The following is a 27597-nucleotide window of genomic DNA, read 5'->3' as shown; positions in this document are numbered from 1 at the left end:
CAGTAGGGAATAAGTTATCAGCATGTACATGGTTTTCCATATTTCCCTATCTAGATCCTGATCTATTTTCATCTGGGATATTACTTCCCAACCTTTAGATGAACTCATTTGAAAAACTCTGAATGAATATTTACTCAGCAACATGTTGGTGGGAGTGTCATGTTTCTACCCTGCTCTACTGCATGTTTCACATTTTCATGATTTTGAGAAAAAAATACTATATAAAAAAAAAAAAGAGCCAGAATCTATATCTGGAAAAAAAAAAAAGAAATTTAAACTTGTCATTGGTTCAAGATCACAAAATTTAGTCAAAATCCATTGGTGGTTTTTGAAATATCTTGTAGACAAATGTGGCTGATCACAGATTCTCCTCCAACTCCCCTTAACAATAATAAATAATAATAAACAAAGGTTAAAAAAAAGTGCTAGTACTGTTAGCTTTAGCTGAATTATAGTTATTAACAGCATCTCTCAGAGTCTAATTTGTAATTTGTTCAGAAGAACATAGTTTGAATTTGATGGTTGTGACATTAGTGAAAGTTATTGTAGCTCATCAAACAGGAGGTTAACAGTAGCTGGTGTGGTGGAAGCAGGCAAAGCAGAGGAGTCGATGAATCCTTCTACCAATATATTCACTATCTCTCCTCTGGACATGTCCAAACCATCTCAGTCTGGCCTCTCTGACTTTATCTCCAAAACCTCTAACATGTGCTGTCCCTCTGATGTACTCATTCCTGATCCTATCCTTCCTGGTCACTCCCAGAGAGAACCTCAGCATCTTCATCTCTGCTACCTCCAGCTCTGTCTCCTGTCTTTTCCTCAGTGACACTGTCTCTAGACCAAACAACATCGCTGGTCTCACCACAGTTTTGTACACCTTTCCTTTCATTTTAGCTGAAACTCTTCTATCACACATCACACCTGACACTTTCCTCCACCCGTTCCATCCTGCCTGTACACGCTTCTTCACCTCTTTTCCACACTCTCTATTGCTCTGGACTGTTGACCCTAAGTACTTAAAATCCTCCACCTTCTTGATCTCTTCTCCCTGTAACCTCCACTTGGGTCCCTCTCATTCACACACATGTGCTCTGTCTTACTGCAGCTAACCTTCATTCCTCTCCTTTCCAGGACAAACCTCCACCTCTCTAGCTTCTCCTCCACCTGTTGCCTGCTCTCACTGCAGATCACAATGTCATCTGCAAACATCATAGTCCATGGAGATTCCTGTCTAACCTCGTCTGTCAGCCTGTCCATCACCATAGAGGACAATGGGGGCAAAGGCATAAAATTGTAATTAGTAAAAGGGTGAGATGGAAAGGAAGGATACACGTGTAAAGATGGCATTAACACCACAACAGGAACAGACACAGCTTCAGGCATAATCCAATTTGTCTTGTCTCAGCATTCCACCGACTGAATCTACATTAATGTCAATTTCCCAGTTTGGAATCAATAACGTACATGTCATCTTATCTTAATGGACACAACAATCTGAAAGCAGAGGTTCCTAAACAGATGAGCAATTACGAGGAAAGATAGAGGCAGTTTACAGAGACTGAAAACTGGACTGCGGTACATATTTGCCCAGAAAATCTACCACGTAGTCCATGTTGTCTTAACAACAGAAAAACATTAGATATCATGTTTACATTTTCAGTAATGTTCCTGTATAACTTTTCTCCTTTGGATAACTTTTCTCCTTTGAATCTCACCACTAGACTTTTCATTAACCGGATAATAATAGAACGGTTTCTTGGCTGTCTGTGATGTCACTTTATAATATTAGGGTGTCATAAGACCTTTTTCTTATGATGCTTTCTGTTGGAAGATTAATGAAGAAGTTTGATCGTACAACAGCTGTGGTAGCGGCTCATGAGCACCATCTTATACTGACTCTTTCGACGTCATTACGTGTGAGTAAACATTGGAGTCACAGTGGCATGGTTCTATGTTAATTGTATGGTGATGATTGTTAAATTTGAAAGTCAAGCTTGAATGATAGCAGAGGGTGAATGTTGAAAACAAGTTTATGAAACATTATGTTACAATGATGTTACAGCGACGTCATCCTAGTTCCAAGGAAGTACCGTATATTCATTTATTCAGAACATAAAAAGACCAGATGCATCAACTTCTCAACTAATTATAAGCCTCTTACAGTTTCCTGATAAATTCAGTTAAATGTTATTCTTACTCCAAATAATGGAGGCAATTAACATGATATGACAAAAATGGAACATTTTTTAATTATATTTGTTTATAGCCTGTGTTAATTTATGCTCTTTTTTAGGGATTTCATGTGAGCATGACTGGAAAAATTATGTCATAAATTGCAATCACAAATTAGAAATTAGTTTGTATGCTAAACCTGTACAACTACAGATATGTATTCATTCAATGCAATATTACTTGTTTTGTCATTCCTTGTTAATGTTATTAAAAAAGATTCTGTTTTCATCCTTTGGCGTGTTCGTTAGATAGGTTGCCAGCAAGATTACACAAAATCTATTTGTTACATTTCCATTATATTTATACTCTGTACCTAATGTTAAAAAATATAATGCATAATTATCAAATAAGAATTTCACAAGTTGTGCATGACTTGACTCACCTGAAAGCATGTATGAGAGTCAAAGTGTGCTTAAGGCAACACCTCAGCCTGGCGAGAGAAGGTGATGACCGGGGGAAACTCCGGACGCGATGCCAGTGCAAAAATTGATATTTAGGTTATCTATTGTGGCATGCAGTGTATGAAGCATCCAAAGACCCACTTAATGTGTTTGTCTTCATTTATCTCAATCTCCCTGTCATCATTAATGTAATCATCATCATACCTGCTTTTCTGTTTGTATCCAAAGTTGTCAGGTCATGGTTATCCAAAATAATTCAAACAACTTTGAATAACCATCACCTGGATAAATGAGAACTACACACTCACTACTCTTACCATATCAGTACATGTAAAGCCTTTGTCTTAATAAGATTGCCTTGATTTTACAGGGAAAATCTAAAAGATAAAGAAGCAAACAGCAGCAAATGCAAGTATAAACGTTTGAACAATAATGTTATAAAAACAAACAATAAAAGTAAAAGGATGATTAAAGTTAAGTTAAACTGAAAGTAAAAAAAAAAATGAATAGAAATTTATCAGGATTTTTACGACATAAATATGCGTGTTTGGATGCGCTTGCGTTCCAGGACAATTTATTCTGTATTCCAATAGCGCCATCTATTGAGTAAAGATAGACATGACATGACTATTTTTATACAATTTGTTTAGTCATCTTATTTTTTAGTTTTAATCTATCTATAAAGAGAGAGAGAAAATAAGCATAAAATGCAAAAATGACAAAAATAAAAACAAATGAGTGGAATAGAGAGGCTAAGTGCAAAGAGGAGTCCGTAGGATATCTGGAAAGTATTAGTTGAAAGCACAGTGTCTGCCAACAAGATTTTTCTTATAAATGCACTTCCGTTGTGGTTAACAAGGATCTTCAACTTCTAACCACGAAAATAAACTCTATTTTATTTCACCACAAAATAATAACAATAATAAATGTTCATGCTTGAACAAAGTAAAATCAGAAAGTAGTAAGGGCTTATTGGAAAACTGTTTTCTGGTTTTAGCTACCAAATTAACAACAAACTATTTCTCAGGGAGAGATTCCGTGCTTAAAGTTAAAATGATTCTACATGTCCTCTTGCTTGCAGACTTGACATTTACCTTCCTGCACAGGCTTAAAACGTAAGAGTTTGCACAGAAAAAATGCAAACTGCAGAGTATGGGGTTCAGTGTTTCACAAGTTACTTCTATTTTGTTAAAATGTATTCAAAATAAAATAAAATATAAATATAAAATAAAAATGTTGTTGGAGTGTCATATTATTAATCTGCATCCGAGAAACAATATAATTTATTCTGAAAACTATTACAGGCATTATTTTTTCAAGCACATCCACTTCATGAGCCTGACCTCATCTATGATGAATGACACTTTTTTTCCCACTCCACAGCAGTGAGAGTGGAATTAAAGCTGTAAACTACTGATGAAATTTACATAATACCAAACTTTTCTCGTACTACACAAATCCCAGGAAAAGAGATTTACATCTCAGGAAAAAATAATTGTAGTACAGGTAACTGAAATTACATTTTAAGTCAGTGTGTAGGTTTGTAGGAATTATAACTAAAGAAATTGGGCATAAGAGAAACAAGTTTTCAAATTAGTCAATCATTTTTCATATGGAATTCAAATTTGGAATTTTGTACATCATACTATAGGACTATAGAATCTTTTGTGAAGGCAGTCATCACACCATTCCACAGTCTATTTCCTCATTACTGAATTGAATTGCTCATTCGACACGGCCTCATGGTAGTTACAGTGCAGCGGACAGCAGAGGGCAGCAGCAGAAAAGATAAAGAGCCACAAACATCCTATGTGAACAGAAGTTCTGTGCAAATGTTAATTACATATTGACTGATTTTGGTTTCTGTTCATTTACTTTCTCCCCTTCGTGTTCTCTAACAGTATCACCTCTTATTGCCATACAGACGGTCTGCATTTCTGTCTAAATTTGATATCACCTACTACTGAGCACTGACACAGACTGACAGATGCAAGATGTCTGAGTGAATGGCAGAGTGACACCCTTTGGTGTGGTGCCTTTTGCAAAATGCTGTGACAGCTCCATCTCCCAATTGTTGTCTTCTCCAGTTGCCTCTGTGGCATAATAGACCTGTCATCAGCATCGTCCTCCACCATCCCTCTTCTGCTTTTGTCTAGACAGTAATTTATCAACCATCTTTTTCTTTTCTCATTTTTAGTCCTTATTTCTTTTCTTATAGAACTGATAAGGAATGTCAAATGTGTCGTCTTCAATACCACAGCGACAGACTGAAAAGAGATAAACATTTGACCTCCTAGGTTGACTCTCTTTCTTTTTTGCACATCTGATTGATGGAATCTTGTGGAAATGCTTTTTCTTATTAAGTCATTTTGTATGAATTCTTATTTTCTTGCAAAATAATGTCATGATTTCCAAAGTAAATCATACTTGCTTGAACTATTGTCTCCAGAAGAATAATGCATTGTTCTTCATTTCATTTGGAAGCCAGTACTTTTCTAATGATGATATTTTCAGTGCATTCTCTGTTGTAAACAAAATCTGAACTCTATTCCAGATGTATCTTTCCTTTCAGGACTAAGGTAATTCTAAACAAATCATTTGATTTACACACATGTACACATGTTACAGTATATACAGTACATTCATACACACAATCTAGTAAGAAAATATAATGGAACCCCTTATCTCAAACCCCATGTATAAATTAGACAATGAAAGTAACAATTTTTTGAGACTTGACGTTCGATCTCTGGTGCAGATTCTGTTGTGAAAGGGGATTGGGTGCATATACACTTTTTAAATCCTTAGTACAGCTAAACTCTGACTAAAACTTTATGGTTAAACGTAATACCTTTTGCAGACTTAAATTGGTTCGGAATAAGGTATTGACAATGGGAATATATTGTGGGAAAAAATAATGAAACATTGTGATTATGTAGCAACCAGTGCAGGAAAAATAATTGCATTCTAATCTGTTTTCCCCCCCATACCAGTTTTGTTTGTATCCAGCAAACTGCCTGCTGCAACACACAGATTTTGTGACGAAGCAGAACCTTCTTATTGTGTCGAACTTTATTCATTCTACAGAATACAAATACAGAAATATACATATTAGCTTATGAGCTCTGACAACTGGTTCTGCAGTTCTTTTAGTTGAATACGTTACTTTTAAATTCCTTGTCTTGGAATCTTAAGTTGCTTCTTTGCATTGATGTATATGCTTAATATTTATTTATGTACATACAAAGGTAAATTGTGAATAGAGAATAATACATTTTAAAATAAAGTTGTATTAGAGAAAAATCATCAAAAATGAAGTTCAAAAAGGATCTTATGTACCTTAAGTCTTGAGTCGTCTTTCAAAACACTGTCATTTCATCAGCTTCATGTATGGTGACCATATTCATTAAAATTCATTCTCACGTACTGTATGTCTACATTTTTATTTACTGTATATTTGTCTGTGTTGACTAGTGTCAACAGGTGATGAGCTGTGATTTCATTTATTTTTTTGGAAAAGCATAAATCAGTTTTTACGTCAAAACTTTATTCACAGTTTCATTGAAAAACACAAACCATATAAAAATGAAAGACAGCTTTAATAAAGCAAAGATACAGGCAAATGTATTACAGTCAAGTAGAGACTGAATGCTGTTGTCAAAGCAGTAAGGTATGAGTAATTTGATGTAGGCAATGTACAGTACATCATTTTTTTGTGAACAGCACTAACAGCAAAGCAAGACTGTCTTTCCAAAACAATTTTGATTTTGTGCTCTTGGAGCATTAAACCAATCACTGGAGCATGTAAAGTATGACGAAGAGGTGCAAGTGCAGCCAAGATGAGATAGAAGATGGCAATTTTCCAATAACATTGACTCAGTACGAGTGGTTATTACATCTCCAAGACAGGCGAGGCCAACCAATGTTTCCATGTAGAAATCGCCAGTGGTAAGATTTAGGACAGAGTGAAAATGAAATGAAATCTACAGGTCCCAGCCTGTCCATACTTGGAATTTCTGTAACCAAAGGCTGTGAAAAATTTCTTTTTTACAAATGTGAGGGGAGCCACTTCAGTTTCTGTGCAATTACTCGAGCATCTCTCGCAATTTACCAACAAGATCTTCCACAATATATATAAATTCAGCTTCTTATCAAACCACATCCCAAGGTTTTATTTTTTCTGCTAAACCTTTGGATAGTGGTGACATGCAAATAATTTTAATGATATTTTTCTTGATTTTAAAATTGATGTCAATTCAGCTATCTTACACAGCATGAATTAATTTTGGTAAACTTAACAGAAGGAGAAAAAAACAACACTGACATTGCTGGAAACAGCACTATCTTGTAAGTATTACATTTATATACATCTAATTTGCAACAGCAAAAAAATTAAAATGAGAAGAATTTTTATTTGTTCCACACCTAGGTTTGTAGTTTATCTCATTTATGTCTCGTCATTCCCACCTAACGCGGCTGCTCAGTTGTTTCAAGTATTTTTTGTTGTAATTTTCTTTGGCGATAGAGGAAGTTTGAAGTGGTTCCATCTATTCAAAAGCAATACAGCTTTGTTGTTATCATCTTGATGTCTACAAAATATGATTAAATAATAGCTGAAAAACGGATATAAGATCATTAAGGAAACATGACAGACCGATTACATGTTCTCATCACATAATTCAGGAATGTTATTAATTAATGTACTTGAATGAACATATTTTGTAATGGACAACATTACCTGAAACATAAAATGCATAATAAATATAAAATGACTATATGTAATGTCAACAGAGGATCATCATTTGTTTCTGTTCTATTTTTTTGACATAAAACCTTGTTAATGTTAGCAAGAAATGACAAAGTGTAATGAGAGACATATGAGACATTGTTTTCACTGATACAGAATGATAAAGTTGTGTGTCTCTGAGACCAATCAGACACAATCAGCTATGAAATAAACAGGATCACCTGCATAAAGGTAAACCTTAGGACAAACATGTTAATGTACTTTGGACACATGCAGAAATAATGCATATCTACAAAAAAAAAAATCATGGTTTACGTATGTGTTTTGAGGCAAATACAGCATTTGTTCCTCAAACAGAGTGAAAAGTACTTCATTTAGTGCTGGGGGCAAATTGTGCAATACCATACATATCACTACACAGACATGCCTAAACTTGGACTGAAGAAGTCAAATGACTGAGGAGAGTGTACAACAGCACTACTTAACATGTGATGGACTGAAGACCAATCATAATGAACACCATGTCACATCAAATGTTCACGTGTTATGGAAGAAAATGGATGGATGGGTGGATGGACAGTTAAAGAAAACTGTGATAAAGCATCTCAACATCTTCCTTCACCCTCACTCATTACATATATGTAACTGGCTGGATGTGTCAGTGTGAACTCACACGTGCAAAGGAGACAAGTTGTATAGTGTGTGTTGGGGAGGGAGGAGTGTTGACAGAAACCCTTGACACTCTCTCTCCCTCTTTACCTCCAGTTCTCCCCACCCCTGTCTCTCTCTGTTTCTCTCTCTCTCCCCTCTCTCTCTCACTCTGTCTATCTCTGTTTTTTTCTCCCAATCTCACACTCAGGTCCTCACAACACACACACACACACACATACATACATACACACACACACACACACACACACCACAGCCTCTGAACGCATCATCTCCTCCACCAGAGCAGGAGGATCAGAGACAGACAACAGCAGCATCACTGGCAAGCATCTACCTCACTGGAGGCTTAAGGGAGAAAGAGGTGGAAAGAGGGCAAGTGGAAAGAGTGAGGAGGAGGAGGAGAGAGAGAGAAATAAGTTTTTTAGTTGGAAGGAGGACACGTGAGGGAGAGTTTGTAGGGAGAGAGCGTGGTGGGTGATAGTGGGGGGAACTGGGAGCTTCATTTTCCCCTTTTTTCGACTGTGAACGCTGCCTGCCTTCTCCCTACCCCTCCCCACCCCCATCCTCCTCTCTTTTTTCCCCCCCTCCTCTGGTTCTCTTCTTCTCATTCTGACCCTCCTCCAGCTCCCGCCGTGGGGTCTCAGCTCTCCGTCTCCCTCCCCCCCTCCCTTACTCCCTACCTCCCACGGGCCCTCCTGGGAGCCTCTGGCCTGCTGCGCCGCAGGAGGATGTCTCGCAGGGAGTCTCCGCCGCCGCCTTCTCCACCTCCACCTCCGCAGCTGCTGGGAGTGCGTAAAGGAGATATGGAGTGCGAGGATCGTCCGGAGCGCGCAGAGCCGCTATCCGACACAGAGAGGGAGATCATCCAGGACACGTGGGGACACGTCTACAAGAACTGTGAGGATGTTGGAGTGTCTGTGCTAATTAGGTAAGTTTTCAGTGGTGAAGGCTGAAGACTGAATTTTTACTCTCAAATATTTCTAAATTGGACTCCTTGTGTGCGCAAACTTTTGAGCAACAGATCAGTGGAGGGGTGAATAGGCCTAAAGCATGTTAAAGGCTGGTGATGTTTCAGCATTCTTTTTTTTTTTTTTTTTGCTTCTTTATAGGTTTTTAGTCAGTGGATTACTGTATCTTCCTATCATTCACTATTCAGAAAATCCTGGATAAGTAGTTGGAAAGTAGAGACAGGAAAGTTGTTTTAATTAGATCTTCTGGGGTCAGAACTCTTTTGAATTCCTTGTTTGCATATTTACATAAAGAATGATCAATATCTGAAGGTAAAGATAGAGATGTGTTCTTATTCATATTTGAGGTGTCACTATAACCGAGCAAATGTTCAATATAAAAAAAGCAAAATCCAGCGCTTGATTAGAATCACACTGTTATTATTATTTGTTTCACAGCTGAAAGAGAAAAAAAGTTTTCACTAAGGTGTGGTTTTTCATGATCTGGCTCCAAAAATCTAAATTTGCAAGGTTAAAATACAGAGTATGCAGTGCACACAGGTTCTTCCATGTTACATGCCCAATCTTGCCAAATTTAATCAAAATCCACATGCAGTGTTTAATAGATGGAAAGAGTGAAACAATTTTTGTTTCAGAATGTTAATGAAGCTGATAAGCCATTCCTCATTCTGACTCTTTATCTGGATTTAAAATTGGTGAAATACTCTCCCATTTCTTTTTGTTTTAGAACTCAAGAGCTTTTTTATGTTTTTTCACTCAACTGTAGAAGCTTTTTTTTTAATTGCAAATATTATTTCTTCAATACTTCAATCACCTCTTTCTTTCTTCAGTGAAATGGACCCATGACAGGAAAACCATAGCATTTCATGCTTGCTACAGTTAGTTTTACTGCCTAAGTTTTGTAGTTGGAAAAGTTACGTAATTCAGCAAATTTGTAGTTTTCATTTATATAATTGGCAAAAATAAATAAAGAGCAGTTTCACTCAAGTGTATGCACCCACAAGCTCAGAAACTCACTCAACTTCTCTCACTAATAACTGAGCCGTAACAAGTGTAATGAAGGAGGGAACATTGCATTCCTCTCATTAAGATGCTGAATAAATACTCCATAGTCCAATGCACTCTACTGTCTGAAAAGGCATATTCACGGTCTCTGAGACAGTGAATATGTTAAATCTGTGTCTCACAGTTTACATTTAGAAGAGGGTTCATTCCTCATAAATTTTCATCTTTGGGTATCCTGCAGGTACCTTGTTGCTGTATTATTCATGGCTGTTGCTAAACCATAGTTACTTTCTGCTCAAGCTGTCAAAAATATCAGGCAGTGAGTAACTTGAAAATTAACACAATTTTTTACCAAGCAGACATACTAAGTGAATGTCCTCTGCATATTCTAGGAGAGACTTCGGTGTAGCCTGACTGTGGGTTTTTTTTTCTTTTCATTTGTATGGAAATTACCAATGAAAATTTCATTGGCTTGAGTATCTTGAGTTTAACTGTCTCAGTGTCCTTCAGGTCTTGTTAGAATGGAAAGTCATTATCAAGGCAGTATGAGTCAGACATGAGTTTGAGATGATGGGAATTTCTGAGGGGCAGAAAGCATCTCTTGGTAACTGGTCTATATGACCTGTGTCCTGGCTTGTGATTTGTGGATGACATCAACATTGTTTGGCACTGAAATGTCTCTCTCCATGCCTAATGTCTGTTAAACTAACGCCATTCTGCCTTTCATATCTTTGCTGTGATTGCAATCAGCACTATGCAGAACACCACAAGTCCTGATTTTTAATTTTTTTTTATTGCTGACTCTGACATGGATATAGATTAACAATTTAAAACTTTTGCAGGAACAGCCCACGTACATCAATGGCAATGACAGAATAATCACACATGTTTGGAAAATGACTTACTTGTTTATTGTTGCAATGGTCCATCCATCTTCCACCGCTTATCCGTAGTCGGGTCGCGGGGGCAGCAGCTTCAACAGGGAGCCCCAAACTTCCCTTTCCCCAGCCACATCCACCAGCTCTGACTGGGGGATCCCAAGGCGTTCCCAAGCCAAGGCTGACATATAATCCCTCCACCTGGTTCTGGGTCTGCCCTGAGGTCTCCTCCCAGCTGGACCTGCTAGGAACATCTCCCTAGGGAGGCGCCCCGGAGACATCCGCACCAGATGCCCAAACCACCTCAACTGACTCCTTTCCACACGAAGGAGCAGCAACTCTACTCTGAAAGCCCATTTCAGCTCCTTGTATCCACAATCTCGTTCTTTCAGTCATGACCCATCGTGACCATAGGTGAGGGTAGGAACAAAGATTGAATGGTAGATGGAGAGCTTTGCCTCTCAGCTTAGCTCCCTCTTTGTGACAACAGTGCTGTAAAGTGACTGCAATACCGCTCCTGCTGCCCCAGTTCTCTGTCCAATCTCACGCTCCATTGTTCCCTCACTGGTGAACAGGACCCCAAGATACTTAAACTCCCTCACTTGTGGAAGGACCTCATTCCCCACTCGGAGAAGGCAATCCACCAGTTTCCTGCTGAGGACCATGGCCTCAGATTTGGAGGTGCTAATCCTTATCCCCGATGCTTCACACTCGGCTGCAAACCGGACCAGTGAGTGCTGCAGGTCACAGGCTAATGACGCAAACAGGACCACGTCATCTACAAAAAGCAGCGATGCAATCCTCAGTCCACCAAACTATAACCCCTCCTCACCACGACTACGCCTCGACATCCTGTCCATGAAAATCACGAACAGAGTTGGTGATAAAGCGCAGTCCTGGCGAAGGCCAACGGCCACTTGGAACAAGTCCGACATACCGCTGAGAACCCCAACGCAGCTCTCAATTTGGGCGTACAGGGATTGGATGACCCTAAGGAAAGGCCCCCTCACCCCATACTCCCGCAGCACCTCCCAAAGTAAGTCCCTGGGGACCCGATCGTACGCCTTCTCCAAGTCTATAAAACACATGTAGACTGGATGGGCATAGTCCCAAGCCCCCTTTAGGATCCCTGCGAGTGTTAAGAGCTGCTCCGTTGTTCCATGACCCTCTTTTCCAGCACCTTGGAGTAAACTTTCCCAGGGAGGCTGAGGAGTGTGATGCCCCTGTAGTTGGCACACATCCCCTGGGTGTGTGTGCAATGGTCCATGTTTAACAAATTTATTCAATCACCTCTAAATCTCACCACGTAACACATTATATGCGATTTGAATAACTGATATGTAAATACACAATTTTTAAACTATTGATATTGATATTGATTTATACTACTATTCCAAAATGTTTCAGCAATAAATATGTTATATATTTACACCAAAATTTCAACATCCTATTTGTATAGTGTTCAAAGATTATGGTTGTCAATAGTTGGCTGGCAGTTCATCAGTTACCTAAAATAACCTGAGGCTGATACTGGGTCACGATGTGGCATAATTGAGATCAGTGCACAACATCACTCATGTGAATATAGGTTTGCATTTTCATGTCAGTCCATGTGCTTGGATACACGGAAAGAAAATACAGAGATATTGGTCCCATTTGTTCTCACAAAAGCATGCAAATGCAATTGCACCGAAGACTGAGAACACCCAAGGCATCATAAGAACTATGAATATGGAAGCTTTGTGATTAAAGTCAATCCATGCACATAATTCATACACTTGAATGTGTGTCCCTTAAATCTCTGTGTGTGCAAAATTGTAACATAAATAACTGAATGACCACAATCATCCTAACATGCAGCTATTTAGCTGCATGATAGTCATATTTTCCTAAGGCCATAGCCTCACAAAATTAACTTAACAGTGCTTTGTGTTATCAAATACTGCTTCAGTTGGTGTTGTTTAGCTGCTCACAGTGTGGTTATTTTGAGTTCATTATCTTCTCAAAATGTGATACCTCACCATGTGTCCAAAATTTAAACAAGTAATGTATATGTCTTCTACTCACCTCCATTCCCAAAGAAATAGCTTTTCTTTGCATGAAAGGGACCAACATGAAGCATGTCCCATTTGTCTGGGGATTGCCCATTGCTGGGAGAATCTTGGCATAGCCTGAATTTTGTGCATCTTGTCGCCAACTCTGGCATTGACCCTAAAGTGAGGAGTGAACTTTGTGGATAAGGCTTTTGGAAAAGCAACGTGATGTGATCCCCTTCTTTTGAATTTGCTGGACCCTGTTTTGTCTCAGTCCAACAGCTAGGAGATTTCGATCAAAGTCCCTGTAGATTACTGGGCCGACCATAGTGTCTTCATTGAGAAGGCAGTTGAGTTTGAGATGAAGTCCTCCATGTTTGCTAGAAAATCTGAAGTTTGTGCATGACAACTGTGTATTTGGATGTTGTCTCTTGTTACAGCTATCACATTCCGTTATTGTGGTGTAGTATTTGATTTCTGTCTCACAGAGCCACAAAGTCCCAATTTTAAAATTGGGAGCAGAATTTGTCTTCAGATGGGTACCTATTGTGGAAAAATATAAATAAATTATAAGGTAGGGCATCAGGAGAGTGCAGGTGGACCTCTTTGGCTCCCATGTGGTGATGGTGCTAAAAATTTTGGATAAGGTGTACTCCCTAATATGGTGGCTCCCCAGTGGTCAATAAAATCGTGGTATATGGAGATAATCTTAGAGACTATATTGCCTTTCCCCCTGCAAATACTTCATCACTGTGGAGTGAAGGAGGAGGAGGTGGTGCGTCCATGCCCAGAGGTGTGGCAACTTCATGCCCACCTGTCGAAAGACTAATTTAACACTACTCCACAGGGAGGTGTCAGTCCTTCAAAGTGCAAGAGCATCACCACCTAGAAGTTGTCATGCTGATGAATGGCAGAACAAAATGTGTCCCCCTTTCAGTACTCTATTGTGGGTGTTTTGTCATTCCGTCAACAGCTGCTGGATAATCCTGTTCAGAGAATGATGTCCTTGCCAACACTTACGGGTTTTATGACTTATTACTGCCACAAAATCAACCGAAGCGGAAGGACTATGGCTGAAGTTTACAGCCGCCTTTTCCGAGGCTAAAGTCCCCCTTTCCAACCTCTCCACCCAAGAAAGGCCACCAATAACATACAAGGGCTTAATGACATATTTGAAATTTGTAATTTGACAACCACCTTTGACACTCCCAACGACCATTGTTGAGACAGCTAGATGGGTCCTGGCAACGGCCGTTGGAATATGAATAGCACGGACCACATCTCAGAGGGTCTAGAAGCTGAAGCAAAACCAACCACACCAGAACTGAAGAAACCTTTTGGATGAGAGGTTAAATGCCTTTAAAGAACTTCTACAAGTCCATCCATCCATTTTCCAAACCCGCTTCATCCGCTGTAGCGGGTTGCGGGATGCTGGAGCCTATCCAAGCCGACTTTGGGCTTAAGGCAGGGTACACTCCAGGAGCGACGCCAGTGCACTGTGGAGCCACATATACACACAGTCCCACACATTCACACCTATGGGCAATCTGGGACTGGCCAGGGAATAGGAATTAAATGTAAGGACTAAAATGTCTGTTCCCTGAAGGAGAGGTAGGAAGTACAACTCTTGATTGCTCCACTGCATGATTGGCCCAGTGAAGAGCAGCTTTCAAACTGAAGGATTACTCTGGTGAGGCAGTATTTATATACAAGTGCTTCTTCACATACGTCTGTGTCATTTGCCTTGAAGGCATTAATATAGGTGTCTTCAGTAATGCTATGTGAGTGTGTGGCATCCCATACTACTTGTTTTTTACCTTGTTTCTCTCCTTCAGAGTTCAGAAGTTAGCTATAGCCATAAGATTTCATTCCTATGATTGCACTCTTGAGAAAAGACCTCACATATTTAATCTGGAATTTGCTGGATCTGCTCTCCATCCTGGAGGTCAATATCACTCATTCTCCCTGTACCAATAAGACCAATTTTGCTTTCGACTTTCACATGTGTTCTGGCTGTTCCTTCAGCCAAACATCGTTCTCCATCTTGCTACTATCATTCCGATGTGGGATTGACACATTTATCACTACTGAACTCTTCCCAATGATGGTCAATCAGTTTGGTCAATCAAATTGATTGACCAAATTGTTTGTTGGTCTAGATCTTGTGGTTCTTGTGTATCTTGGCTCATTTTGCAAACCTACCACCGGGATTTGGGGAATTCGAAAGAAAGAAAGTCCATGTCAATAATCCCCTACGTGGAAATTGTTTTTACACTCCACACTTTATACAGTTACATGCATATACTGTATATGTGTTGCACCATGCATTACATATATACATTGTTGTGTACAATGTGTGAAACACAACACACTAGGGGCCTGTAGCCATGTAATTAGTACACAGCAAACAGTATACAGTATATAGGGGGAGGCAGAGTGGTGGGTCGCGACTTTGGGGTGTGCCCCGAATTAACAGCTTGTAAGGGGGACGGCGCCTTGCTCAAGGGCGCCTTGGCAGTGGCTGGGAGGTGAGCTGACACCTCCCACTGTCAGCTCATACTCCCAGGATAGCTGGCCGGGAGCGGGAATCGAACCGCCGATCTCCGATCATTGGGCGTCCACTGAGCCATTGCCGCCCCAAATGTGTCAATTGTAATCCGTCTTCGTACAGATGTTTCTGTATACTTTCTCAACTACTTGTTTGTACTTCTTGGGGCACGCTGTTCCAGCTTGCATTTTAGAGCCTGACATCATGTGTTGCTTCATGTCTGCTGTGGTAGACCCCTGCCTCTGTGTGCTATCATGATCACAGCCTCTGTCCTGACCTTCAGTCCAGTTTTTTCCACCCTCTGTCAGACTTCCTCTGCCAATGATATACCCCATGGAGGGCCTTGGTCTTCCTTAATTCACCTTCTTTATCCTTATATCTGGTAGCACTGCTGAAAAGGGAATCACTAAACTGATTGCATTTAATAACATGGGACATACTGTATCAGAATGTCTGCTCAGTCTGAAATCTGTTTACTAAAATCTGAACTATACAGTATGTGTTATTTTTTGGTATTCAAGACAGTCATACTGAGCCACAGAGCTCAATTTATGTAAAAGAATCCTTGAAATTTCAGCAGTAAGGCTCAAGGTTGCTTATGATAATCCAAGGAATTAAGAAAGTCCTTCCATTCTAAGCATAAATAACAAGCACCACTAATGATGCTCCTCCTGGCTTAGATTTAGGTTAACTTACTCGACTACTTTCCAAGAAAGGACCGTTTTTACTTACTTTCTTTCAATATCATTAGTAGTAATAAGTCAATCAAATATAAATACACAGCCATGATATTCCAACACTGTACGTGGTCAGATTTTAATCTAATAGGTTCTCGAACCCTTGCTGTGTGTTTTTTATTAAAAGAGTTCACTGGCTGAGGCCTGTGGTGAAATTCTGCACTCCCACCTGGAACTTATTACTAGTGCTAGAACCACTTGATGGGCCTCCGTTTGAGCACATTGCATTTGTAGTTATGAAACTCCTTTCAGACAAAGCAACATTGCTTCTCACTCTGGGTAAGTCGCTGAGTAGCCTTCATGCATTAACCGTTACATTTATATTAAAAATAGATCCAGATCCAATATCATGGTAATCATATGTTACATATAACTAAAGATATGACTGCTGATGATAAACAAATGATTCTAAATGCTAAGAGTAGGGTTCCAACATGAATTAGGCAGTGACTAGGGTGTTATAATGGGTGCTAAGACACAATAATAGATGTTCTCGTAAAGTCGAATGCACAAGCCCGCAACAAAAATATAGCAACAATTATTGACTTAGCATGGAAAGCATTTTTTGTCCAGATTTATATCGCATTGGAAGAGCTTTGTTGATAAATAAGAAAAATCTTAAATTTGAAGGACTCTGAAGGACAATAGGGACTTTTTGAGTACTGTACTGAAATACCGTATCAAACAGTGTTTTTTGTGCTCAGTGAAAAGCCTGTTGCATATATTATTTTAATGAATTCCAAAATCATGCCTAGGCCACAGGGGATTAAACAATCATTATTCAAACACAAGAAAGCAAGCACAAAAAGAGCTAATTTTTCTCATAGAAACCATCAGAGTTGCACTCCATGTTACTAAGGCGTTTGTTTAAACAGAACAAGAGCTACTCAAAAGCATTATTCTTGACACCAAGAAAAACAGTGCATGCATTGTGACAGCTGGTAGAGCTGACAGGCAAGCCGAGTCTTTGTGGGCCTAGCATGATACAGGATCTGGAGGATGTGGACGTAGCATAGCAGGGCTGCCGAGGGTCAAATTCCAACTGAGAAATAACTGTACTAGCAATTCAAGTCAGCTGGAGCACAAGATTTAAAGTGGGTCAGAAGAGAAGGGTCTGTGTGTGTGTGTGTGTGTGTGTGTGTGTGTGTGTTTGTGTGTGCATGTTAATCCATTCATATTTCAATTATTATTCTATCAAAAATCATACTTTGCTATGTTATCTGTAGAACTAAAATACAGACAGTTTTCTCAAAATTCTACGTTCCTAGAAACGAGATGAGAGAAAACCCTGGCACACATTCTGTCCACTTTTTTAAGTGCTGTGAGGTGAAAGTCAGCTATATTGAAAAGTACAGAATTACACAGCAAGTCAAAACAAATCTGGGAAGGTTTGCAGTATATATAAAATTAATGACCTAAAACAAGTGTACATGGGCACCTCATTCAATTTATATTAACTCGAAGATATCAAAAGGCACAACATAGTTGAAACTGGTGTGAATGGTTTTCCTGTGATTGATTTTGAAAACATGAATAAAAGTGTAGTTAAATGTTTTTCTTCATACTGCGCCTTCAACAAGAAATCACCATGACCTCAATCTATTTCAAAAAATAAAGTACTTGCACTCAAAGTGCTAGGCAAGCTCAACTCTGCATTGAATGTGCTCTGTTCTCTGAACAGAGAAAGCAAGACCGTGACAGTGAGTTTATGTGGATGAAAATGAGAGGATAGGCTGTTTAGAAGCAGAAGAGCTCTTCAGTTTATCAGTTAATTACATTCTAGATTGGATTGTCGAGTGCAGGCTAACTCCGACGGGTTTATTTCAGGTTACATGTTCATCTGTTGATCTGTTTTAGAAATCTTATTATTATAATTTTTTTTAAAAGCTGAATATTTGATAATCCTGTCACGGATCACAATGCTTGGATGCTGGAACCATCTCACTCCCTCTTCCTCTCCTCCCAAGGGCAATCATAACAAGCCATAACCAGGAGCAACACTTTGGATTGGCATGTTAGGAGCAGGGACAATGAAAAAAGGGCAGAAGCAAGTTTGGCACAAGGACATGCACCGATGTATATCAACAGAATTTGTGCCACCAATGATTGGAGATTCATGAGCTGACTGCATAAACATTAATATTAGAATTACAGGATCAGCAGTCTTGTGTCTATTTAAAGGACCCAGCCATTTAAAAAATATACGTCCGTATTTTGTCATAAATAGCAGCTTTTTCTTTTGCCTGCAATTTTCATCTATATATGTGGAAATGAGGGTGTCTACAATGCATCCTCTATTGGCTGGTCATTTTAAATCATTATATACCACACTCACAGAGCCTCATGCAACAGTTGGTTAGTCAATAATTGGACCAGATGATTTATGCTTTGACTTTGCTTTTCTATGACTTGTATATCTGACTTGTATTTTATTTGAGCCCGAGCAGACATTTATTTGATTCCTAAGTATAACATGGATTGATTTTTATTTAGAGTGCACTGCTTTCATCACTCGCTCTTCTCCTTCTTACATGCAGTACCTCAAACCGTTTCAATGACTGTGTTTACAGGCAACAGAAAATTACATGCCTTGCTCCTATACTGTCTTTTTTAGATCAATGGACAAGATGGAGAGTTAAAATCAAGTTTAGCAGACATGAAGAGAACTGGCTATGAGTTTGAATTCCATGGCCAAAATACCCTTTGTGTTGATTAGCAGGCAAAGGACAGATAGAATGCTAGGTCACAATTTACCTGTATTGCTGTAACATAACTACTTTACATTAATGGTGGATGATGATGGATACTTGGATATTCAAATGAGGAATTAAATATCACTAGATTGATGCATTAAGTCTTGATATAAAAGCAGTAGGATAAGTATACAGTAATACCTAGAAATATTGCTCACCACATAACAATATAAACATGATGCATTATAAAGTATAAATTTAATATTTACATTGTGAACAACATTTGGAAGACGCAAAACTAAGTCTGATGGAAATGCTGTTACTTTTGCAGATTTTTGGTCATGCTTAAAAACATTATATACTGATCTCACGATGGTGCTAAAAGTTACAGGATCACCAGTGTACGTAGATGTGTGATGCTAGAGGATGGTGTCACGAGAGTAAGGGATCGCAAGGTTTTCAAGTTCAATTTTTTGGGGGCGCATTATTGTTTGTAAAATTTTGCATTCAATGCACCTGATGTTTATTGAAATATATCAGTTTGGACCTAAGTGGTGGCACGCAAATTTTTCTTCTTGCTGCAGCCAGCCATAAAATACTTTTTGTTTTTCAAAATGTGTGTTTGTATGTTTTTATGTATGTATGCATGTATTTATGTATGTATTTATGTAAGTATTTATTTATGCCTTCTCAGGTTCTTCGTCAACTTCCCGTCAGCCAAACAGTATTTCAGCCAGTTTCAGGACATGGAGGATCCTGAGGAGATGGAGCGAAGCAGCCAACTTCGGCACCACGCTCGCAGGGTAATGAATGCCATAAATACTGTGGTGGAGAACCTGCACGATCCAGAGAAGGTGTCATCTGTGCTGGCTCTAGTTGGAAAAGCTCATGCTATCAAACACAAGGTGGAACCGATGTACTTCAAGGTAACTTCAACAAACAATCCACGACAAAGTAAATTGCCAAAGAAATATTTGGTATCTCACTGTCAGCTTGATACACCCTCACAATTGTCCTGTCAACCTCAACGATTTAAGATTTAGCAGACTTACACTTACTGGCTACTTTATTAGGCACACCTGTCCAACTGCTAGTTAAAACATGGCAGCAACTCACTGTATTTAGGCAATTTATACATGGTCCAGGTGATTTGCTCTAGTCCAAACTGAGAATCTGAATGGGGAAGAAAGGTGATTTAAGTGACTTTGAATGTGACGTGGTTGTTGTTGTCTGATGAGCTGGCCTGAGTATTTCAGAAACTGCTGATCTACTGGGATTTTCACACACAGCCATCTCTATGGTTTACAGAGAGTGGTCCGAAAAAGAGAAAATATCCAGTGAGCGGTTGGTCTATGGTCGGAAATGCCTTGTTGATGCTAGAGGTCAGAGGAGAATGGCCAGACTGGTTTGAACTGATTGAAAGGCAACAGTAACTCAAATAACCACTCATTACAACTGAGATATGCAGAAGTCCATCTCTGAACGCACAACGCTTCGAACTTTGAGACAGATGGGCTACAGCAGCAGAAGACCAAACCGGGTGCCACTCCTGTCAGCTAAGAACAGAAAACTGAGTTCACACAGGTTCACCAAAATTGGGCAACAGAATTAAAAACATTGCCTGTTCTGATTAGTAATCCCATCTGGAGATATTTAAAAGTGCGTAACAGATAGAAAGCCAACAATGCCCTCCAGAGCAAGCATAAGCGACGGTGGCGGGGAAAAACTCCCTCATTGAGGAAGAAACTCCGGGCAGGACCCAGACTCTGGAGGGTGGTCGTCCGCCTTGACCTGTTGGTTGGGAAAAAGTAAAAAAAAGAAATGGTAGGGTCAGAATTTGGTGTCAACATGAAAGCATGGATCCATCCTGCCTTGTATCAATGGTTCTGACTGGTAGTGGTGTAATGGTGTAGGGGATCTTTTCTTGGCACACTTTAGGCCCCTTACACCAGTTGAGCATCTATTATTGCTGACCATGTCCGTCCCTTTATGACCACAGTGTCTTCTGATGGCCACTTCCAACAGGATTACTGTATATGCCATGTCGTAATGCTCAAAACATCCCAGACTGGTTTCTTGAAGATAACAATGACACTGTATGCAAATAGCTTCCATAGTCACAAGATCTCAATGCAATGGAGCACCTTTGGGATGTGCAGCAACTGCGGGATGATATCATGTCAATATGGACCAAACTCTCTGAGGAATGTTTCCAGTACCCTGTTGAATCTATGCCATAAAAGATTAGAGCAGTTCGAAAGAAAACTTGGGTCCAATCTGGTAGTAGTGCACCTAATAAAGTACATCCTTAGAGAATTAAGCGCAATAAGTCTTAAAAAGTAGCACAGAGGAACTATATTCTTGCTTCAGCAACCCCTTGAATTCAAAATATCCTATTATCTCGCAAACAAATGTCCTTAATACCATTCTAATATCACTGGATATTAAAGTAGATGTTGAAAGTCTCAAATGTCTTCATCGTTTCTCAAATTCAATTGTCACACATGCTCCAAATTTAAATTCTTATAAAGACACATCTTGTTGTAACCAAGTCTCAGAATTATACTTTAGTCAGACTCGATGAATGGAAAGAGTTTGATGGTGCGGATTTGTTCCATAATGAGCTTCACCAGGTTACCTTGTTGATAGTTTCCCACCCACATATAGAAATACAGTAACTGTCATAGTAATTGTGCTAAAAGTGCTATTTTTGTTATTCCGATATAGAGTTTCAAACTGGTGTGCATTGAGAATTATGTTCAAAATGTATTCACTCCACTGTGCAAAGTAGTTAACACCTCCCCACCTGAGGACGTGACATGATATCAAGGAAAGGTACCACATAGCAGTCAATTACTAGAAACTTTCAATTAGTTGTAAACATTTTCAAACTATAGAACAATTTCTTCCCATGGTGCATCTGTACATCACTACTAATTACCAGTTTGGACAGAAAAAGACACAAATATCATCAAAAATGTTTTTAGATCCTGTGAGCTTAGACATTATGGTTGCATTTTCAGTGTGAAACTCCAATATAATTCGCTCTTCATCTAATTGAAGACCGGAAACATAAGCTTCCTCCCTTCAAGCTTTTTGAGTGTCGTCTGCAGTTGGTTCATAAATACAGCTGCGAGAGGAACGCATTAACACTATTTAAGCATCCCTCTACTGGCTTCCGAGTGCCTTTAGAATGTATTTTATGAGCAATTTATCACTTTGTGACTTTATGCATAAATGGATTATACCCACTGTGAATCTCTTCAATGTTTAATCCCATATTCATAAGGGTACGTATGGGACTAACAATTTGTTATCATGTGACATAAATTCCTTCTTTATGTTACATGATAATGCTAACATCTCTCTGTCAATTGTGAAATGTAAATGAAACCAGTGGAAACAGAAAGTAAACCTTTTCCATTTCCTGCCAATCTTGTCGTTTCTCTTATCATTTTCATTCTCTTTGTACTACTTTCATATTTCATGTGTCACTTTCACTATCTTATACATTCACCTCGCCCACTTTTCTGTGACATTAAATTGGATGTGTTTTTTGAATACCGTTTTTTTTATATGGTCCTTCTTCCTTCTGTCTACTATTAGCTTAGTCCCATATTCCCTTTTCTATCCTTCCTTTCATCATACCAGTCTCTTCCATTTTATCCCACTGTATTTATATTCCCTTCTTACCTGCCTCCTCCACAGATCCTGACTGGTGTGATACTGGAGGTGTTGTCTGAAGATTTCCCGGAGTTCTTCCCAGCAGAGGTGCAGATGGTGTGGTCCAAACTGATGGGAGCTTTGTACTGGCATGTGACAGGGGCCTACACAGATGTGGGCTGGCTCCAGGTCTCCAGCTCAGCAGTGTGAACAAGTTTAAACAAGATTCAATTCAAAATGGTTCAGTGAGGATGGTTTTACAGACATGGATACGATTAACGTGGTAAACCGTGCAACTCTGTATTTCATTTTAGTGGCATTTTAGTGCTAAACCTATATTGCTGTGGTGTTTCTACATTGCACTTCCTACATTTCACTCGGACATCAAGGAGTGTATCCAAGCAACATTCAGTCTTTCTCCTAATGGAGTTTTAGCTCATGTCATTGGTACTTTCCCGTACGCACTGACCCCCCAGACAATATTTTATTGTATATTCCAAACAGTTCATCACCATGCTATATATGAGATAACCCAAGAAAGAGCAACTAAGTACTTATAACCTAAAGTTTTACTATTCCTAAACCTAAAGTACTATTCATTCACTGAAAACCAACCTTTTGCAAAGCTCTGTTCATTTCCGTTCCTCTTGCTGGGACTGTCAGATTTTAACTTTTGCTTGTACGTTTTACACAGACAATGGCCAGGGATTGAGCAACTGCTCCATTGTGGTTATTTTTATTTTCAGAGAAATTAAATAGGCGGGTGTTTAATTCACATTTCCAGCGGAACACTGCCAGCAATAGCTTAATAAGAACTGTTGCTAGATTTTACGTAATGTATCCGACCAAGTCAGTGCAAAAAACCATGTAAAAGATTATTAAAAAAAAGCCAAATGAGGGCCGTATAACAGCTATGTGATATTGTGATAAATATCTAAAGTTTTATTTATAAATATATACACATGGAAATGGAATATTGAATGTAATGTAGCTATCTTATTCCATCAGTATAATAGAGTATGACATAGTGTGAGAACAATGCAATGGAATGGATATATTAATCCTGAATGAATTTTGTTCAAACAGCGCAACCCCAAAAAGTTAGTTGCTGATATCCTGCGGAGTGTTAAGTCTTAGGTCATCTTTTAAGATAGTTAGCTTTGCAGGAGTTGGTTGTATGCCTAACATAAAGATAATTTTTCAGATGGCGCAGTTCCAAACAACAAAGACATTGAAAAATCACAAAGAGACTGAAGTCAGTGAGCAAGTTTAACTTTGAACTTGGCCAAAAAAATTTGGAACAGAGTTGTGAAAATCAGACTCACTTGTATAAAAGTGCATTGAGATACCACAGTAACATTCACACAAGTAAATCAAGGTTAAACTGTGCATCGCGCATTAGGTCAGAACAACTGGAATTAATCTACTATATGCTTTTAACTTTGATCCTTCTTCTTTCTTTTTTTTTTCTTTTTTTTTTACTTTGGAGGGATCAAATAAACCCACCTCAGTCTGATTGGGATGGCAGAAGCAGGAAATGTTATTATTACTTTATAAAGTTAATTTCTGTAAAAACAAACATCTTCCATTTAATGCACACAATGAATACACCTCATAATATTATGTTCTGAGAGGGAGGGCAAGCAGTTGAAGCCCCAGCTATGGGACCATGGAGCTGCTGACTGTTAATTAATTCTCTTTGTGTCCTACTATAGTATATCTTCATGTATAGAGGCTGTACACTATCCTGTCTCGTCATCAATGTATTGTGCTCTATAACTGTCTTTGTACAAGTCTGCTGTGGGCCAGGGAGAAAAGTGTTCTGCCATTGTTTACACCTCATGTTGACGTGTTGACATATAAAATGAAATCTGTTTTTTTTTCCCTTCTTTTCTTTAAGTCTTATACCAGCTGAAATGCTTTTTATCACACTCATCACACAAACACTTGAGAAAGTGAGATGGAAAATATCCACAGGTGGAAACAATCAGCAACCACACATGTACACATCCATAGACTGGCATACTATAAGTTCTCTGTGCTAATATTTACAGGACTGTCACTTAGTGTACCTCTTCAAACCCCCCATCACAGAGACGTGTTCCATTATGGGCTTTAGAAAGTTACTCTTGAGAGCAACAAAAAAAAAAGTGCCGGCGGTCTTTTTCTTCAGATGTCTGATTCAACAAACACAATATAAGTTGTTTTTTTTCCGCCCTGATTTAAAGACATTGTATTTGGTAATGTGAGTCTCCATAAACACGCTGCATACTGTTAAACAAAGTCGCCCGAACTTACTTAACCTTGTCATCCTGTCACACGCGATTCAGTAATCAGACTCTTTGGACCATGTACACCCCTGCGAGCAGAGTCTACCTATGAGCCTCTCTCCAGTCAATTCCCAAACATACACGGCAAATCTCTTTAGGATGGATATTTGATCCAATCTCCAGCTTGCATCTGCCGCTGTGACGTCCTGTATCTCCCATCTGACCCTCGTTGGCATGGGCATCTGGCGTTCATGAGGAAGTAATGAGTCTCCTGTGCTTTCCATTAGGCTATCCATCTACTGTAACTTCCTATTGCCTCTGTCAGGACCACATCACTGTAAAAAAACAAAAACAATTATGACTGGACAGATCCTCTTAAAAGCCTACACCACGTCAACCATTCACAGTAACTTGCTAAAATGTCTTTAGTACGTTAATCGTTTGGGAAACAAACTGCAGATTCAAGAACAGATATCAGAAATAAACACAATCACGTAAGGTTATCAGTCGCTTCTTTTAATCTTCTTTTGAGCCTTTTCCTTGACTGAGATCAGTGATTGTCAAATTCTGTTGAGAATCTGTTATTCTGAATCCACAACCCTCTAAAATGTAAGTTGATGAATGTCATCAATCAATAGGAATATAAAAGAAGCTAAAAGTAAAAAAAATGTTATGTTGTAATTGTTATAATGATAGTAAAACTAAATATAATATAGTAAAAATATTAATAATAATAATAGTAATAGTAGTAATGTTTAAATGAGATTCTTTAATGAGAAAATGATAGGCAGGTAACTTAAATTCAAATGGGACACGTAACACGTTCTGCTTTTTATCTGATTTTTCATTCCATGGTTTATCCACATCATAAAGACTCTGCACCCTCTCCTGAACCATTGCATTAATATACTAGTTATTATACAAATTTGCTTGGCCTTGTGGTTGTTGTTAAAAAAAAAACCCCTGTTAAACACACTAGAATATTTGCATTTTTTGAGTAACTTTGCTGGAAACGTTCTATTGAGCAACAGAATTAGAACAATAATTGAAAACATTTAACAACTACAGCTGTTCTTGGTATCAGTGGTAGAACAGCCATTTACATTAAACTCTACATTAAGCAAGTTCATTTTCAAGCTTAACAGAAAAGTCATTAAAAATGCATACTGCAGTCAAACAAACCTCCAGCTAAAGCATTTCCACCTTGACTAAAACAGCTCTCGAGGCAGTAAAAAAATGACCATTTTTAAAAATTCTGTCTTATTCTCAGTATTCAAGAGCAGCTTGAGGATCAGGAATACTTTATTCTGCACATTGTTTCTTTTTATTTATTGAACATTGTGCTGCTATTTTTTTTTTTTTAAAGCTGCAGGGTTTTCATCCTTCATTGCTTATGCAGCATATTCATATTCATATGTCACACTATAAACACACATGCACGCACGAACACACACATACACATACACATTCCTGCACCCTTATGTGTGCCAACACTGAAGCTGCTCATTTTCTTTCCTTATCACCTTTCTCCCTCACACACCCACACATGGTCTTGCATTAAATTGGCTTGAATCGGGCATGCCCTTGCATGCCGATGGCAAGGCAACACCATTTATTCCAAAAACAATTTTCACCGTAGTTTGTTTGTCATTCATTTATTTCATTCGTTCTTTTAGCAAATACGGGACAACACAGGATTAAAATGGAAGGGCAGGACAGTGTTTTTGTTTTGTGAAATGTTTCTGTCAGTTAGTTGAAAAGTTAGGACTTTATATTTTTCTAAATATATCTATGAGAAGGGTTCCAGGTCATTAAATACTGTATATGAATATGTTATTGTTTACTGCATTATTGGTGGGCGGAAGTGTGGTGGCTTTGTAGTGTCTAGAGCATGTTAGCACTGCCTACCACAGACTTGTATGTTTGCAGACCCAGTGAAAATGAGCATCATGACCAATAAAATAAAATCAATAAAATAGACTTGTTTAGGTGTTTTTGTCCAATTCTTTCATTTTTAAACAGAATACACTACATTTAATAAGTGTTAAAAAAAGTGCTTCTGGTTTTAAAAGATACAGACAGCAAATAAGATTACTTTTAACAATGTGTTTAGTGTCACATTATTTGGAAATCCAACTCGTGGACAGAAGAGCACATGGGTTACATTACAGACATTAAAATCCAATTGGTTTCACCTGATATTCATTCAGGTGATATGTTACATCACCTGAAATAGCTTGCATTTAACCATTTTGTTTATATCTTTATCTCATTTTTATTGTTTTTATTCCTTGCGCATCTGGCGATGCGTTCGGAGCGTACCCCACCTCTCACCTGTAGTCAGCTGGGATAGACTCCAGTAAATCTGAGCAGAGAAACAGTTGGAGATGAGACGAATAGGGTTGTGTCATCTTCCGGAACATGGATGGATTGATAGAGTTTAAAAATGTTTGGGTTTTTGGGTCACATAACATTGCTGACCATTTTAAAGCAACCCCAGATCATAATGCTGCCCCACATTTTATGTGATAGACACAAGGCATGATGAGTGCATCAATTCATTTGCTTCTCTTCTTACACTGATATGCCCATCAATCAAACACACAACCTTTTCCATTGTTCCAGAGTCCAGTATTTATGCTGCCTAGCAAACAGAAGACTTTTTTCCTACTGACTTCATTGATGTGGTTTTTCCAAGGCTTTATATCTTTTTAATACCAAACCCTCTTTAGTTTGATCACCAATCATTTAAC

At 38.7% G+C, this 27597-nt stretch overlaps 1 protein-coding gene across 1 annotated transcript; it reads left to right on the top strand.

Moving 5' to 3' along the window:
• The first annotated feature begins 8742 nt into the window (after window positions 1-8742).
• cygb2 (cytoglobin 2) lies at window positions 8743-26824 on the top strand. Its single transcript, XM_068321549.1, has 3 exons — window positions 8743-8977; window positions 19606-19837; window positions 22620-26824. The coding sequence occupies exons 1-3, from the start codon at window positions 8778-8780 to the stop codon at window positions 22782-22784; spliced, it is 597 nt and encodes a 198-aa protein (XP_068177650.1). The 5' UTR covers window positions 8743-8777; the 3' UTR covers window positions 22785-26824.
• Window positions 26825-27597: the final 773 nt, after the last annotated feature.

The sequence above is a fragment of the Antennarius striatus genome, chromosome 8 (genome assembly GCF_040054535.1).
Source record: "Antennarius striatus isolate MH-2024 chromosome 8, ASM4005453v1, whole genome shotgun sequence".
NCBI lineage: Eukaryota > Metazoa > Chordata > Actinopteri > Lophiiformes > Antennariidae > Antennarius > Antennarius striatus.
The sequence above is the reverse complement of the archived record's forward strand: the minus strand, read 5'-3'. Positions and strand labels throughout refer to the sequence as shown.

Bases quoted from the DNA above. Each gene is read 5' to 3' on its own strand.
- cygb2 (XM_068321549.1), top strand. From the start codon at position 8,778: ATGTCTCGCAGGGAGTCTCCGCCGCCGCCTTCTCCACCTCCACCTCCG. The intron at 8,978-19,605 runs GTAAGTTTTCAG...ATGCCTTCTCAG, and splicing joins GGAGTGTCTGTGCTAATTAG to GTTCTTCGTCAACTTCCCGT. The intron at 19,838-22,619 runs GTAACTTCAACA...CCTCCTCCACAG, and splicing joins TGGAACCGATGTACTTCAAG to ATCCTGACTGGTGTGATACT.